The sequence below is a fragment of the Mixophyes fleayi genome, chromosome 1 (assembly GCF_038048845.1).
Source record: "Mixophyes fleayi isolate aMixFle1 chromosome 1, aMixFle1.hap1, whole genome shotgun sequence".
In the NCBI taxonomy this organism is placed as follows: domain Eukaryota; kingdom Metazoa; phylum Chordata; class Amphibia; order Anura; family Limnodynastidae; genus Mixophyes; species Mixophyes fleayi.
Window position 1 is genome coordinate 119,515,534 of NC_134402.1, and position 15,680 is coordinate 119,531,213.

Genomic DNA, 15,680 nt, shown 5'->3' on the forward strand with positions numbered 1-15,680 from the left:
TGTATGTCATTTATTATATGTTCTTTTTTATTATATCCAAATGCCCTGTACCTTTGTATATTAAATCTAAAATGTAATACGTTTTGTCCTTGATAGTCTAAAGAATCCATTAGCCTTTTGTGAAGAATATTGCTATGCTTGACCATGTTAACTCATTGAATGCTGGTGTGTGAATTATCCATTTGACTTACAAGCCTAGTGTGTGCCAGCATGTTCATTTGTGGAACAGAGTTTTGATGTGACTGCTGGTGTGTGCATTGCTAACCTGTGTGTAACAAGGAGCATAGTGTGTATCAGTGTGCGGTAGTATATTGAGGTTCTATTGCCCTTATTCAATAGGTGGTGGCAGATCATAGGTGTATATGGGTGTGTGAGCACTGTTTGGGGGCGATTCAGCCAATCTATAACCTGTGCGATAGGTGAGTGAAAGATTGAGTGCTGGAATTGTGTGTAACCCCATACAGTAAACAACTGAAAGTCAGGGCCGCTTGGAGCGCGTTCCTGACATATGAGCTTTCTTAAAACCCGTTAAACGTCCTTTAACGCTGATAGTCCAAATACTAATGAAAACGAATGGATCTATACACAATCTTTCTGACAATTGCTAGCTTGCATTTGCTTTGCTTTATGTCAATTCGACATTGTCCGCAGCATTCACAAGCATTAACACTCAGGGGTCTATTTATTAAAGTCAGATAAGCCCTAAATCTAGGAAAGGGGTTTAATCACAGCATTTAAGACTTCTAACTGTTTAGCAAAGCCCTGAGACGGTAACGGCCATCTCCCGGGGCCTTCTGCGATGCTATTTACGAAGGCAGCCTCTGATTCCTAACGCTATCCCAGGATAGCATTTGCTGAGGTGGTATCCACAGGAAAAACTGCTTTTTTTTATCCTTTTCATTTTCAAGGGGTAAGACTCCTCTTATTGACGCCAGCCAGTATCACCGGGGAGCTGAGCATCAATCAGCTGTCCCTGTGACATTTTCATAACAAGTTACTCAATATCAGATTTTCTATCTCTGCAATACACAGTGATAGAAAATCTTGATATCGGAACAGTGTTAATAAACCCCTCTGTTCTTAGGGGCCTATTTATTAATTAGAGAAAAGCTCTATCTCTGGTGAAAATGGGTGTTAGGGGATGACAGGGGAAAAGTTTTTATTGTTGAAAATGAAACTGAGATTTGAGTATCACTCAGCTGCCTCTTCTAGGTTTTATTGATAAATGAATTAATACATTATTAATAAATACTAAACTATTAATAAATAGGCCTGTTGGTACACTATGCTGCAGGGAGTCTCTGCCAGTATTCTATTTAAAGCTCTGTTAATAGCAGAACAAAATACAATAGCATATAGTTCATTCAGTTCCAGGTGAAAACATAGGCCTTTAACGACCACTACATCCACCTGGAACTAAATACATACTTACCTACTTTCAGTAGGCGACGTCCGGGAGAGGGGCGTGACTAATGGACGGGAGGGGTGGGGCGCCGTGAATCACGCCATTTTGGCCCCGCCCCCACAAGTAAAATTACGTTTTGTCACGGGGGAGGGGCAAAATGACGCGATTCTTGGTGAATCGCGTCATTTTGACAGGGAAGTCCCGGGATGCAGGAGAAATGCCAGCTCTCGCGGGAGCCCGGGAGACTGACCTGAATTTCGTGAGTCTCCCGGACTTTCCGGGAGAGTTGGCAAGTATGACTAAATAATTTACAAATAAACTACCAGGAAACATTCGTATGGTTCTTTACCAAGTGCTCTTTTCAACTCTGCAAAGATTTGTATTCATTTATATGCTGTCTAATGTTTGTTTGTTTTTTAAAAAAATAACATTTAAGCTTATCAGCGTCTCTGCAGCATTAAGGGCTAACTTTTTTGCAGCATGTAGAAACATTGTTAGGAAAGTGGATGTAGACTAATTGATTGAGACATGTAAATGTAAGGGTGCGTTCCAGGGGGCGCTTCATTTGTCTTTTTTCCTTTAAGTTTCGACAAGATGAGTGAAAATGATACACAGCTTTTACCTTCCATGTGGGTATGTTGCGTGTTCTTCAAATGTAAAGGAAATCCCCCATAGGCATGTATAAGCTTTTCATGTTTCATTTTGTTTTTTCCCCAATTCTATTCAGGTGAACATACCGGCATCTGTAGTGTCAATCATTCTAGATACCATCTCCACCCAAAAATCCCTGAAATCCGCAGTTTACAAGAAAAAACGTTTATTACTTGGAGTGAAATTATTTCCAAGGCAATGCCAATATTCAAATGCAGCTTTCCTTGTGCTCTGTCCCCAACTATAATATATAATGCACTTATACCAAATAACCTGACTGCAGTACAATGGAATACTTCTGTTCTCTGATGACATCATATAATCTATAGCGCAGCAAAACAGATAAGAGCAACATTGTGCCTCAGGCAATATCTATTTTGAATTATGCTTTTTTTTTTTAGACAGTTCAATTCCCTGCTGGAGGTTTCAATGTCCTTTAGCCCAATGCATATTAGATTATATATGGAAAACTTAATTCAAACAAGAATCCATGGCATTTACATTCCTCACCTCTAAAACATGCATGCAGTGAACTGGAAATGTATATTTTAAAACTGAATGAGGAAAAAAGAGATCCATTCATCTCAATGTTGACAGCATTCACCCCTCCCTTTCTCTCTGGCACACAATATGCTGATGCATAATGCTGCTTAACACCACCAACATTACACATTAATGCATATGGATACTGTGTTCAAGACATTGCCAGCATTATCTATTTGCTATGAAGTAGATTCACATGCTGTCCAATTACCAGCATTATTGTTACCTGTCAGTTCACATGACCACACAGACAGTGCGTGAGGGTTACATCTCAGATAGATGCAAAAAATAAGCATCTTCCTAACAGGAGCTGTCACTTCTCAGAACACCATTTAAGTGAGGTTACTGCAGATGATTTAAATATACACAACGTATTGGATATATTAATAGACCATTTATCCATGATTGGGGAGGACTGTTTTGTACTAGCCTTCCTGCCCCTGGCTAGATGCAGGCCTGCCTACTGTAACACCCCTTTATACTACAAATAAAATATCTACTTATAGCATTCAGTTTATTTAACTTGCCAGAACTACATAGGTTTGACTGTTTTTTTAAAAAACAAATGTAGATTTGGCTTCCTATGCGCTATGTTTACATTTAAAAGACACATACATACATACATACATACATACATGTAATTCACAGCACAGATGACCAACAATATCTAGCAAAAATATGTACTGTCACTCCATCATATCCAGCACAGTATGCACTAATCGCAATGTTGTTTAGCACAGCAGTGTCCAGCATAGTAGAACGTAGTCCCAAAACGGACCTGCAGCCCAACACATCTTTTGAAGCCTATAATGCTCAGCAGTAGTAGTATGTCCAGTAACATAGCCAACAGCAGCTATATGCTTAGTGATGTGCCAGACAGTAGCAATATGCCTCCTTGTCCAGTGTCCTAGTGCACTGCCTCCATCAGGGTCCCAGTCCCACTACCTCTATCTACATACTGATCCAAGCTTTAAATAGTTCACCGTGTATGCCCTTCATCACCTTCACATTACCTTACATAAAATAACCAACTTTATAAAATAAAGACACAGAGACCTGGATAAAGTGGCAAACTAAAGTAGTTTATTATAACCTAATTAACTTGGTGGCAGAGAAAGAGCACTGCGGATCAGCTCCAGCGATACCCGTAACCAAGCGTGGACATGGCGTACCGCCTTAAGTCCACCCACTCCTCTCATGACCCCAACTGCTTGGCCGGCCCTTACCTGGCATCAGAGTAAACTGCACTCACCTCCCTACTCACTCACCCTCCCTCACTGAGCCGGGCGAGGCCCCTCCCCATTGAAGGGACAAGAGTTACTGTTGCATCGAAAGGGGACAGATACCTGCGGCCAATCACGATAGAGCCGTATATATCAGCCGCTGATCGCAGTGCATTCCTTCCCACTACCTGTATCTAAGCCATATCATTGGTTTTGACTAAAAAACCCACCATCCCTGATAACACATTAATTGGCGTGGGTGGCCGGGATTTTGCCAGCAGAGTGACTCAAACCAGGAAGTGCAGCATACTATACAAAGACACAAGACCCTCCCCTCCACATTATTGGTCGGGTCTAAACCCTTTGCTAACTCTTTCAGGTAAGTGCAAGCTCGAGTGCCACACTGTCACTATTTAATTGCGTTCATCTATAGGGGACTCTCTTGTAATTGTAGTATAACCTCCTCAGCGCCCAGTGTTACATATGATGTGGAGTTGCTGCTACTGGCTTTGTATAATTATAACTTATCTACAAGTGTCATTCAGCCTGTGCATTCACATGTGTACATATGTACATATCTTTTTCTGTCATCGCTTGCTAATAAGAAAAAATCTAACTTAAAATAGAAATATTAATGTTTTGTGCAGTTCAGTATTTTTCACAACTTGGAAAAACAACACTCTAATCATGTTAAATGACATATATAAGCCAAAATATAGTTTTGGTAGAGAATAGAGTCTTGTATTTATTGTTGGCAAAAAAAAAAATCAAGTTAATGTTTTCCTCTGCTTTTTCTTTACATGTATTTTTTTCCCATTGAGTGTCGAGAGTCCATACTACTGCCAGGAACACCAGAAATGTGAATAATGAAAACTATATATAGGAGATAAGGGTGTATATGTATATTTTTATTGTACAGGGCCACTTAGTACTGTTAATCTATTCTGTTAATTATCTAACTGTTATCTATTCACTAAATATACACTATTTGGGCGCCCTCTTATTTATTATCTTTTAAGCTGAGAGACCGTGTTATGCACAGAACCCTGAGTGAGGTCTGAATCGGCTATGTATATGGGTCAGCTAACTTGAGTCAGTTGAATATGACTGTTCTCTAATTTCAGTGTGCCAAAGTTCCAAGAGATGGGCCCTGGATTAAGGGGTCAAGTTTGATGACAGCACAGAAGTGATCACAGAGATCTTGAAGGGAAGAGCTGCAATGTGAGTCACGAGACTAATACACCAGCTGCATGTGCACTATACCTAGCTCACTGTTGTTACACCTGCTTGTGTAGGGACACTTGTTTGCTGATTTCACCTACAAGATTCTGAGGTGATAGAGAGAGTGTGCTTTTGCCAGGTGGGTTCCCCAATGGTATCACACGGCAGGAGTTGCGGATAACACCCTACCACCATCCCCAAAGGCAAACAGGGTTTACATACAGTCAAGTCCATAAATATTGGGACATCGACACAATTCTCATATTTTGGGCTCTATACACCAGCACAATGGATTTGAAATGAAACTAACAAGATGTGCTTTAACTGCAGACTTTCAGATTTAAATTGACGGTATTTACATCCCAATCAGGTGAACGGTGTAGGAATTACAACGGTTTCTATATGTGCCTCATACTTTTTAAGGACCAAAAACTAAACAATCCTATATCAAACTTTCACTTTTAGCAAAACACAAATGTCAAAAATTACGTTTTCGCCTTGTTTTGAGATCCAAGTTTGGAGAGAGAAACCAAGTCTTGTCTCGGTTTCACTCGGTTCCCCAATGTTGGATTTTGTCAGATATCAAGGAATCCGAATAGCTCTTCTCTAATAGATATATTATAGTGTTGGGTATACATTATATTGCAGGATATAATATAAATCCAAGTGTAATAGAAAATGCAGAATTAAGAGGTACCTAGCAGTAGAAAGTGCCCAGGAAAACATGCTGGAAGTGTCCTGAAAATTCCAGGTAAGTTTAGTGCAGGGATAAAAGAGACTGATTTGAATCTAGGTCAGAGTTTATATAACCCTTAACCCAGCATGCACTATTCCAGGTGGGGGGGGGGGGGGGTAACATTCACCCCCATCCGCAATTGCACAATGCCAGGAGTGATGATTTACTAATGGCTGTGCCTACGTATATGTGTATTTCCTGTCTTTGTTTGTTATGAGCTGGCTTCTAATGCTTTGCCAGCCAGTTCAGGGTCCCTCCACGTATACCTGACCCAACATTGGGCTTCCATTCTCATTTTCACCAAAATCAAAATAATCATCATCACCAACAATTATTAACAGCAAATTCCGTAGCACGTTACAATTGGGAACAAACAGTAATAAATTAATACTGGGTAATACAGACAGACAAACAGAGAGGTAAGAAGGCCCTGCTCACAAGCTTACAGTCTACGAGACAATGAGAGTTTTGATACATGAGGGTAAGTGTTACATATTACATATTGGTCCAGCTAGAAAAAAATAAGAACGTTTTAAAAAAATAAAATAAATAATAATAGTTTTACTGAAGAAAAAAAGCTTTCATTCAATAATAAAGCATTTTTCATATCTAGAGAATCTGCTATTGCCATTCTTATATATCCCGCCACTGTCCTTGTTAAATGGCTTCCCTATACTTTGTATAGTGAAGTTTTGCTGGAGGACCCCTGACGACGGCTATCACCATTGATACAGGGCTTAGTTAAATAAGGAAAAGCCCTAAATCCAGCAAAATCTTTCTGTGTTTGTTGGATTTAGGGCTTTTCTCCTTTTGATAAATATCCTCCTTAGTCTTTTAAAGAATGTTAGTCAGCTGTGGCATAGAATTGTTAGACGGTCTCTTAAACTGTGAAAAAAATAATTGTCTGACTCATAAGGCTATAAGAACTTATTTTACTGCTTACATCCAGCAATGCGCCAATGTTTGTTGTATATTTGTGTGGGAAGCATCAAGCGGATTATACTGGGAGAGAAATGAGGGAGAAATTAAGTGCTCTTTACATCTACTTGTGTGTCCTGCTGTTCCTGAAAAGAGATCCACTCTGCAACTCCTCACCAGTGTCTGCACTTCTAGCCGGAAAATGTACAGCAGAGCTGAATAGTTCTGCAAACATTAATGTTTTCATCAAAATGTGAACCAATACCTTATATTTTTATTGTACTAGATATATCCAGATTGGATCTCTTTTCGTGAACAGCAGGACACACAAGTAGATATAAAGAGCACTAAATTTCTACCTCATTTCTGTCCCAGCATAATCCGCTAGATGCTTCCCACACACATACACAACAAACATTGGCGCATTGCTGGATGTAATCAGTAAAATAAGGTCTTATAGCCTTATGAGTCAGGCAATTATTTTTTTCACAGTTAAGGGACTGTCTCACAATTCTATTTCTATTCTATTTTACTTGCATTCCTTAACATCCTAAACATTAAAGGTTAACTACGAAAGTGCATAATATGCGCCCCCAGCAGTGAACGTGTCACTTGCCCCTTTTTTTTTACACAAATGCTCCAACAAGCATAGATTTTATTTATTAAAAATAGCCTTGTCTCCAGGGTGTTCAGCAGTTTGTATATACTGATAGGAGGGGTTGGGGTTATTTTGACTAAGCGCAGGCCAGGGGCATGCACCTATTTATGCATGCACATGTAAAAATTGATTTTGTTTTACAAAAGAAAATTATATTAACTAGATTGGATGGGTGGAGAAGTAGCATTTAGGGGGACATTACCCATATAGTGGTAGGCTGCAAAGCATTTTTCTCCATGCAAAAGGACAAATTTTACATATCAGCCAGTATTTGCAATAAGATGTTTTTTCTTCCTTTCGATAAGACACCATTTTTAGGTTTCAAAGACACAAAAGTGACACCTGTAATAAGATCAGTCCCGATTTCCGTTCTAATGATTAGTTTAAGCCAGTGCAGTGCAGAATGGCTCTGGAGACAGTCACGCACTCATATTGACTTCCTCCACTTCAAGTTCATACTTGCCTCTTATAGTTCAGCCCTATCACTCCCTAAACAAACCTTCTTTAAGGCTCTCATTTTCTCCCAATCTTCCTTGCCTTTTACCACCTTCAACTGCCTCCTCTCCCCTCTCCCACTCCTAAATGCCCCCCCCTCACTTTCTGCTATTGACTTTGATACCCACTTCAGCTCCAAACTTGAGTGAATAAGTTATGACATCTCCTCTGAGCAGTCCCTTCTTGCCCCACCCTCTCCCCCCTCCCTACCCACTTTGTCTCCCCTTCCACCCTCCTGTGAATGCTATCTCCTTCCCCTCCTACCCACTTGCTAGCCCACCCTCCTTCTCTTTCTTCACTCCGGTATCTGCAGATGAAGTTCGCACCCTTCACTTCTCCTCACCCCCCTCCACCCGCCCACTTGACCTTATTCCCTTCCACCTCCTTCACTCCGTATCTTGAGGCCTGCTCTTAGCTTGCCCACCTCCTTAACCTATCCCTCTCCTCTGGAATCTTCCCTACCTTCTTTAAACATGCTCTTGTCCCCCCCCATACTCAAGAAACCAATCTTTGACCCTACCTCTATCTCCAATTAACGCCCTATTTCCCTCCTTCCTTTTGCCTCCAAACTTCTCAAATGGGTTATCTGCAACCACCTCACCTCCTTTCTCTCTTCTCACTCACCCTTTGAACCACTCCAATCCAGTTTTCTCCCACTCCACCAAAACTGCTCTCACTAAGGTCACTAATGACCTTCTCTTCGCAAAATCCAAGGGACACTTCTCCATTCTTATCCTTCTTGACCTATTTGCTGCTTTTGATACCATTGACCACTCCCTCCTTTAACTAAAAAACATATATATAGGCACAGCGCTAAAATAAATATACACTTAAACATCTAATGATGTATAAATAGTCTATCAAATTTCACTGAAATACAATTTCTTTAATCGCTTCAGACCATAGCAGGAGACCGTCCAATAGCCAGAAAGTGGACATAAACTGATGGTGACAAGTACTGGTCAGTCTAGAACCATAATAGTTATTTCTCATGTATTCCCGTGACGTTATATGTAGGGGAAGAAAAAGTCACAGAGAAAACATCATATTGCAGACTGTTATAAATGCACTTATCTTAGATCATAAGCCTGTAGTATAACATGTATAATGTGTCATGGGACTCCTCCTTCATAGTGCACTAGGTGGTCAACCATCAAGAAAACAACCCAGACAAACTCTGCTTAGATTCCAAGATCTGGCAAGACGGCGTTGTGGGATTCTTCCTTCTTATTGCACTTCAATGGTTAGCAAGTATCCATATGCATATATATGTGAAAAAAGCAAGCACTCATAGTGCATTATCTTTATACTAAATAAAGATAATTTATTTCCAGGTATTAAACATCTCACAATAAAAATCGTATATAAAAAAAAAATGCAAAAATACATAAAGACTTTCGCGACAAATATCAGCACATCAAGTCCAAGTTGGACTCTTACCCTAGGGCAGATGGTATACAGCTTATAAACAGTGTAAGTGAAGAGCCGGCTTTCTCCACTGACACCCAATTCAGGAAAAGAACTGTACCGGACTGAGTGTGTACCCCAACAGCCAACGCATTTCAATCCTTAAGATCTTTGCTTGATAAAGATCTTAAGGATTGAAACGCATTGGCTTATGTGTTTCCTGCTGTCTTTCAGCCATCTCATCTTTGATGTCCCAGCACTTTGTTAAACTCAATGGGCCTCATTCATTAAGTAAAGTAAGGCAAACAAATGAATAATATTTCTCCTGGACAAAACCATGTTACAATGCAAGGGGTGCAAATTAGTTTATTATTTTGCACATAAAGAAAACACTGGCTTTCCATATAAAATATTTGATAGCTTTATTTTTACATTGACATTTGAAATTGATCTAGGACATGTCCTACCCTAATTATAAATCTGTCCCAACATTTTACATTCATCTCCCCCTCCAATGCAACATGGTTTTTTGCACAGGTGAAAAATTACTAACTTCCTTTGCTTTACTTTGCTTAATAAATCAGGCCCAAAATTTCCAAGATTGAACTAATCGTCTTCCCCACCTCCAGTGCTCTCCCACCTCCGCCCTCTCTATTTCTGTTAATAACACTACCCTCCTTTCTGTCCCTCAAGTCCGTTGGCTTGGGGTCATTCTCGACTCCTCCCTCTCCTTCAAACCTCACATTCTGTCCCTCTGAAAATCCAGCTACTTCCACCTCCGAAATATATCCAAGATTCAGCCCTTTCTCAACAAGGAAGCCACCAAAACTCTTATTCTCTTTTAATCTCTCGCCTTGACTATTGTAGCCTCCTTCTCTTTGGCCTTCTTGGCTCTCAACTTGCCCCTCTCTCCTCAATGCTGCTGCCCACCTCATTTTTCTCTCCCGCCGCTCTATCTCTGCTATCCCCCTCCACCAGTCCCTACATTGGCCTACAGAATTAAATTTAAACTATCCTCACCTTCAAAGCTCTCAATCAATACTCCCCTCTACATCTCCAACCTCATCTCTACCTATAGTCCTTGCTGCCCTCCCCGTTCTGCCAATGACTGCCGCCTGACTACTTCACTGATCACCTCTTCCCAGTTCCGCCTCAAGGACTTTGACCGGACTGCTCCTCAGCTGTGGAACGATCTCCCACACTCCATCAGGTTAGCCTCTACTCTCAAAGGCTTCAAGCATGACCTTAAGACTCATTTCTTTATTTAAGTCGATCAGCCCTCCTTCTAACTCCCTTGTCCCAGCTTTCACCCCCCAGTTGGTACCACCCTATTTGTGTCTCCCCCTTTCCTTTAGGATGTAAGCTCTCACAAGCAGGGCTCTCTTTCCTTGTGTTCACGTTCAAATATTCCGTCACCCTCTGTACCTCTTGGCTTTGCCTTGCCCTGTTTTCTTAAGCTAAGGCCGACTTCTCACTGATTACTACCATCACTCTCACTCACTATCCCAAAAATAATTTGATCTGCATTACCATGTTACCTGTATTTTTTATTAATTTAGTAATTTTATTTTGTTCTTCATGTATCATGTTATGTGTTATGGATCACTGCTTTCTCTATAGGTCATGTACCGCACTGCGTACCCTTTGTGGCACCTTATAAATAAAAGATAATAATAAATAAATATTTAAATAAACAAAGGGGGTGATTCTAAAGTAGTAATAATTTAAACTCTGAGGAATTCCTTTTTTAATATTTCCACTCTGGGCATTTTCTAGACCATTAGCCAATCTTCAAATCTAGACACTTGGTCCAAATTGGAAAACTGGCACCATATTGTCCAGAAGTGTAGGAGTATGTTGTAAGGGAAAGGCTTTGACTTCAGAATGGCACAACAAAAAAGTGAATAAAACATATCTATACATATCTAACACTTGCCACTTGACCTACTTAGTGACTATATGTACATGAGTCACTGGGCCACATAGCAAATGGGAGGGAGACTCTTTTGAACATGTGCAGAGATCAGTGCATGTGCAGTGAATCTACATAACTTCTGCACTCTATTAATTCATTCAATGCAAGAAGTTTTGTCTACCATTTGTAAGGATTTCCTGCACACCACACTGATTGTACAGACCTTTTCTCTATTTGAAACAATATGTGTAAACATAGTGCCACACAAATATATAGAACAAATGCACTTTATTCTGAGTTGAGGAAGTGCAGTTTGATAGGAATGATGTTCTCAATGGCGAGGAAAGAGTGTTAACACACATTAAGCAATTTACAGTGAATCTACTTTTTCATGGGCTGGAAAGATTTCTATCTTCATGGACTCCTAACAATACATTTTTACTTACAGACACACTATAAAAAATGCAAGTAAAACAACAAATATATAAAACAATTACATTACATCAACATTCAGAATAGAAATATAATACTGAGCCAGAGTGGAAAGCTCATTTTATTAATATGCATAATTATATCATTTTCAGTAATGAGAGAAAATAATAGACTTGCTAAGTACTAAATGCCAGTAGGGATTAATTTTTTACTTTTTATTTATTTGTTTTTACAAAGACGATACAAGAAACTTTCATGGAGAAGATTCCCAGAGGCAAGATGAGGGCTGCTCCCATTCTTCTCCCATAATCCATTTCAGGTTGAATGCTTTGAAATATTCCAGACGATGACTAATGGAATTGAAGCAAATTGAGGTTAAAAGATGAAAGCCTCATAACTTTTATATGACTTTATCTGTTTATAGCAAAATTAATGTAAATCTTAAATGCTTCATGTCATTACTACTTTTTTCTTTTTGTATACATATTACACAGGGTTTTACAGAGAATGTTCATTCATTCATTCATATCCCCAGATGAATTTACAATCACATTTCCTTATCATTGGCTCATGCACGCACTGGAAGCCAATTAACCTACCAGTGTGCTTTGGGGCTCTGGGAGGAAATTGGAGCACCCAAAGGAAACCCATACATGCACTGGGACAGCAGACAAACTACCTGCAGACCGCATCCTGGTCTTAATGGAGCCCAGAACCTGAGCACTCCAAAGCAGCAATGTTATATCTTGTGTTACTGCATCACCAACAGGTCATAAGAAACAGACCTGACAACTTACATGGTTCGATCGCGTGACACAGTCCCAAACCATAGTCACATGGTAAATGTATTTCACCAGACAGCGATCTCTGGTTACCAGTAAATATAAGCTTAATGACAGGTTCCACAATGAGCAATTAGAACTTTAGTCATGTGATTGGTTTCACAATGTTAAGAGCAAGCTTCCTATTTAACTCCAGTCAAGGAGGAAGTACAACCTTAACCACTGTGAATCAATGCTGCACCTGCCTGCACAGAGGGGGATGAGAGGGTAAATACCCCATGCTATGTGCTGGCACAGAACTCTCTATGAGAACCTCATGTGTCTACATGTGAGAGTACACATGAAGTAATATTGGGCTGTATATGATCATAAGCAATGCAAATCTCTATGATGACATACAAGGTCATGTGCTTGGCGTACTAATGTCTGTGTTAGACATTGATGGACACTTGAGGCTGTTATATACAGTTCTTATTTTTTGGTCATACTACTCACATCAATACATTTTCACCATAGCAGAAAAGTATATGTTTTTCATTATGCTGTGTATCCACTCCTATATAGCAATAAGTATATAATTTCTTTATATTAACTGCACAGCTCACTTCACATGCCACGCTTTCTTAGTCACAAGAATCATGCTGTGAAAAGAAACTTGAAGCCCACACCTGTCTTTCAATATTATAGTAATATGTTCAGTTAATATGTTAAAAGCTATATTTGTAATATGTTCCATTAATATATGCTAATAGCTATATTTTTGACAATACAGTTTTCAATATGTTAACGTTTGTATGTAATTGTGTTTAGGTCTTTGAAGAGTAAGATTTAAAAATAGCACTACATAGAATGTTTAGTTCCCTTTCTAACTTTTACGTGAATATTGTAATGTAGTGTTTAGATATGGAGAGGCTTACAAAGGACTTTCAGTATAACTATTTTTCTATATGCAGAATTTATCAGTTTTGACTCTCATGCGGCCGGTGCATGCTGCATTGTTACAACAGTCATTGTGCAATTAGCTGAAACCTGTCACGCTCATGGTCCCAAAATGACAGAGATGCTCAAAAATAATCCAATCAAAATCAGGATAATCATTATCAGGCATATTGCGAACAGTCCACATTGACTCCAGAAGCAATCTAGGCTTTAGCAGCACAGAGCCAGATCTCATTCAATTTGGACAGACATGTGTGTGGCCAAATTGGACAGTGCATTCAAGCTGAGTGGTTACATTACTAAGAGTGTGTGGCCAGCTTGGGAGCTATAGAACGCACAAAAAGCTACTGTTAAGAGGGATCAATATTAAATTAATAGGGGATAAAGCATGTTATTAATACTAACATGTGTCCCAGATTTTCCTATGATGGTGCCAGTGTTTGTTACTGGAAGTGTGTGACATTAAATAATGATTTTCACCATAGAATACAATAAATATGATTTTACCCTAATTGGCACCAGAAAGACTTTAAGAGATAACTTTAATCAATTAAGCAATCTCCATATCGCATGGCTGTCCCAGTTTCCCAAAGTATGGGAGCTTTTCTAGATATGCATGTCTCTCAGGATTTGATAGGATCCACTCTGAGTCTGAATACAAGGTTATTTGTTTAAGATCTAAATAACTTGAGAACAATTATTTGCTTTCTCCTGCCAAATAAATACATAAATACGTTATTCATACTTACAAATTGGGGCCTTGTCCTTGACTTATTTCCTGTGGAGGAATTGGATACAAGGACTCGTACACTCTGCCAATGCCAGATCCATGGATAGCGTAGGAATTCATCATGTCAACATCAGGAGGAAAATAAGCCCACGGGATAAGAGCTTTGCCACGCCATTTCCCCCAATTTGATGTGATATCTGTTTCAAACTCCAGGGGTAGCTCTTTCTAATAAAAAAAAAACCAACATAACTATTAGTACAATGATTGTCTTATATTTGCAAATCTAAACCGAAAATGTCCTTGTTACACCATTCTAACTGCAGCAGGCTACTTAAACTCATATCACACTTTTAAAATCCAGACACTTAAATTATTAAACAGTGACTCTAGAGAGTAAGGATGCATTCTTCATACTTAGAATATATATTAATTTCCCTGAAGTCACTAACAGTGGCAGCCAGCATTCATTTTCAGAAAAAATATAATAACATTTTCTTACCTTACATTCAGATAAGTAATAACAATAAGTAACAAACTGTGAACAGTCCATTGGGAAAGTCACTCTTACAGTAATTATTGTTCATATAAACAGACTGTTCCAATGGTTCATGTGAAAAATTCTTCAGTTTTGACTGATAATTAATGCTTTGGAGGAAGGAACCAATACAGGAAACAAAAGACGGCCAATAATTATCGAGGAGCTAACCTTAAAATGTTGTGTTGGCAGGAAAGGCTATTTATAGGTCATATATAATATGCAGAACTCCATCTTATCTACACCAACTATGTTTGTCCATGTAATTACTTCATTGTTTGCTATTCACATGCAGCCAAGATGGCATTTACTGTAAGCAAAGATGTAAGGGCTGTACAGTAAGAACTGGTTGCGCACTTTAGGCATAACTAATGCTACGCATGCTCTATAACTGGTAATGTGCAAACTTGGAAGACAAGTAGTGCAGATGGATCTATCTCATATATAACTGGGTTTAGAGCATATCAGTAGATCTGGATTCCTCTTGAGAAAGGCGCTTCTGATTCATTGTCGTTATACTGTACACAAAAATGCACAGAAGAGAAAGCATTAGGTAAAATTACATATTAGATAACTGAAGCATAGAAACTTGTTGTCCCTATTTTCATGAATGGTTTAATATTAGACATACTCGGCAGTGTTGGGGAGAGGTATAAAATAGCAGCCCTATCTTAATACTAAGGGCTAGATTTACTAAGCTGCGGGTTTGAAAAGTGGGGATGTTGCCTATAGCAACCAATCAGATTCTCGCTTTCATTAATTTAGTACCTTCTACAAAATGATAGCTAGAATCTGATTGGTTGCTATAGGCAACATCCCCACTTTTTCAAACCCGCAGCTCAGTAAATCTAGCCCTAAGTACCTTGTGTAGGGTAGGGGGCAGTAGAAGCAGCAGTAGTAGCCCCAGACTGATGCGAATTGTTCGAGCCTCTCTAGCAGTGGACAGAAAAAAAAGCAGCCTACCCAGGACCCCCATAAGCATCGGGGACCCAAGGAATACAAATAGTAAAAAAGCAATAGTATTCCATTCCAGAACCATAATTCCTACATCCCTAAGGCCATTGAGGGAAGGGGGTACTTATATCTACAA

General features: G+C 39.3%; 1 protein-coding gene across 2 annotated transcripts in view; it reads right to left on the reverse strand.

Moving 5' to 3' along the window:
* Positions 1-11,443: 11,443 nt before the first annotated feature.
* The window catches only part of C1H4orf33 (chromosome 1 C4orf33 homolog), a 120,304-nt gene continuing 116,067 nt past the window's right edge, over positions 11,444-15,680 (reverse strand). For both annotated transcript variants that reach the window (XM_075199856.1, XM_075199845.1), the window contains exons 11-12: positions 14,075-14,280; positions 11,444-11,954 (exon numbers count right to left, since the gene is read on the reverse strand). In XM_075199856.1, coding sequence (XP_075055957.1) covers positions 11,858-11,954; positions 14,075-14,280 — 303 coding nt within the window. In that variant the 3' untranslated portion in view covers positions 11,444-11,857. The remainder of the gene's footprint in view (positions 11,955-14,074; positions 14,281-15,680) is intronic.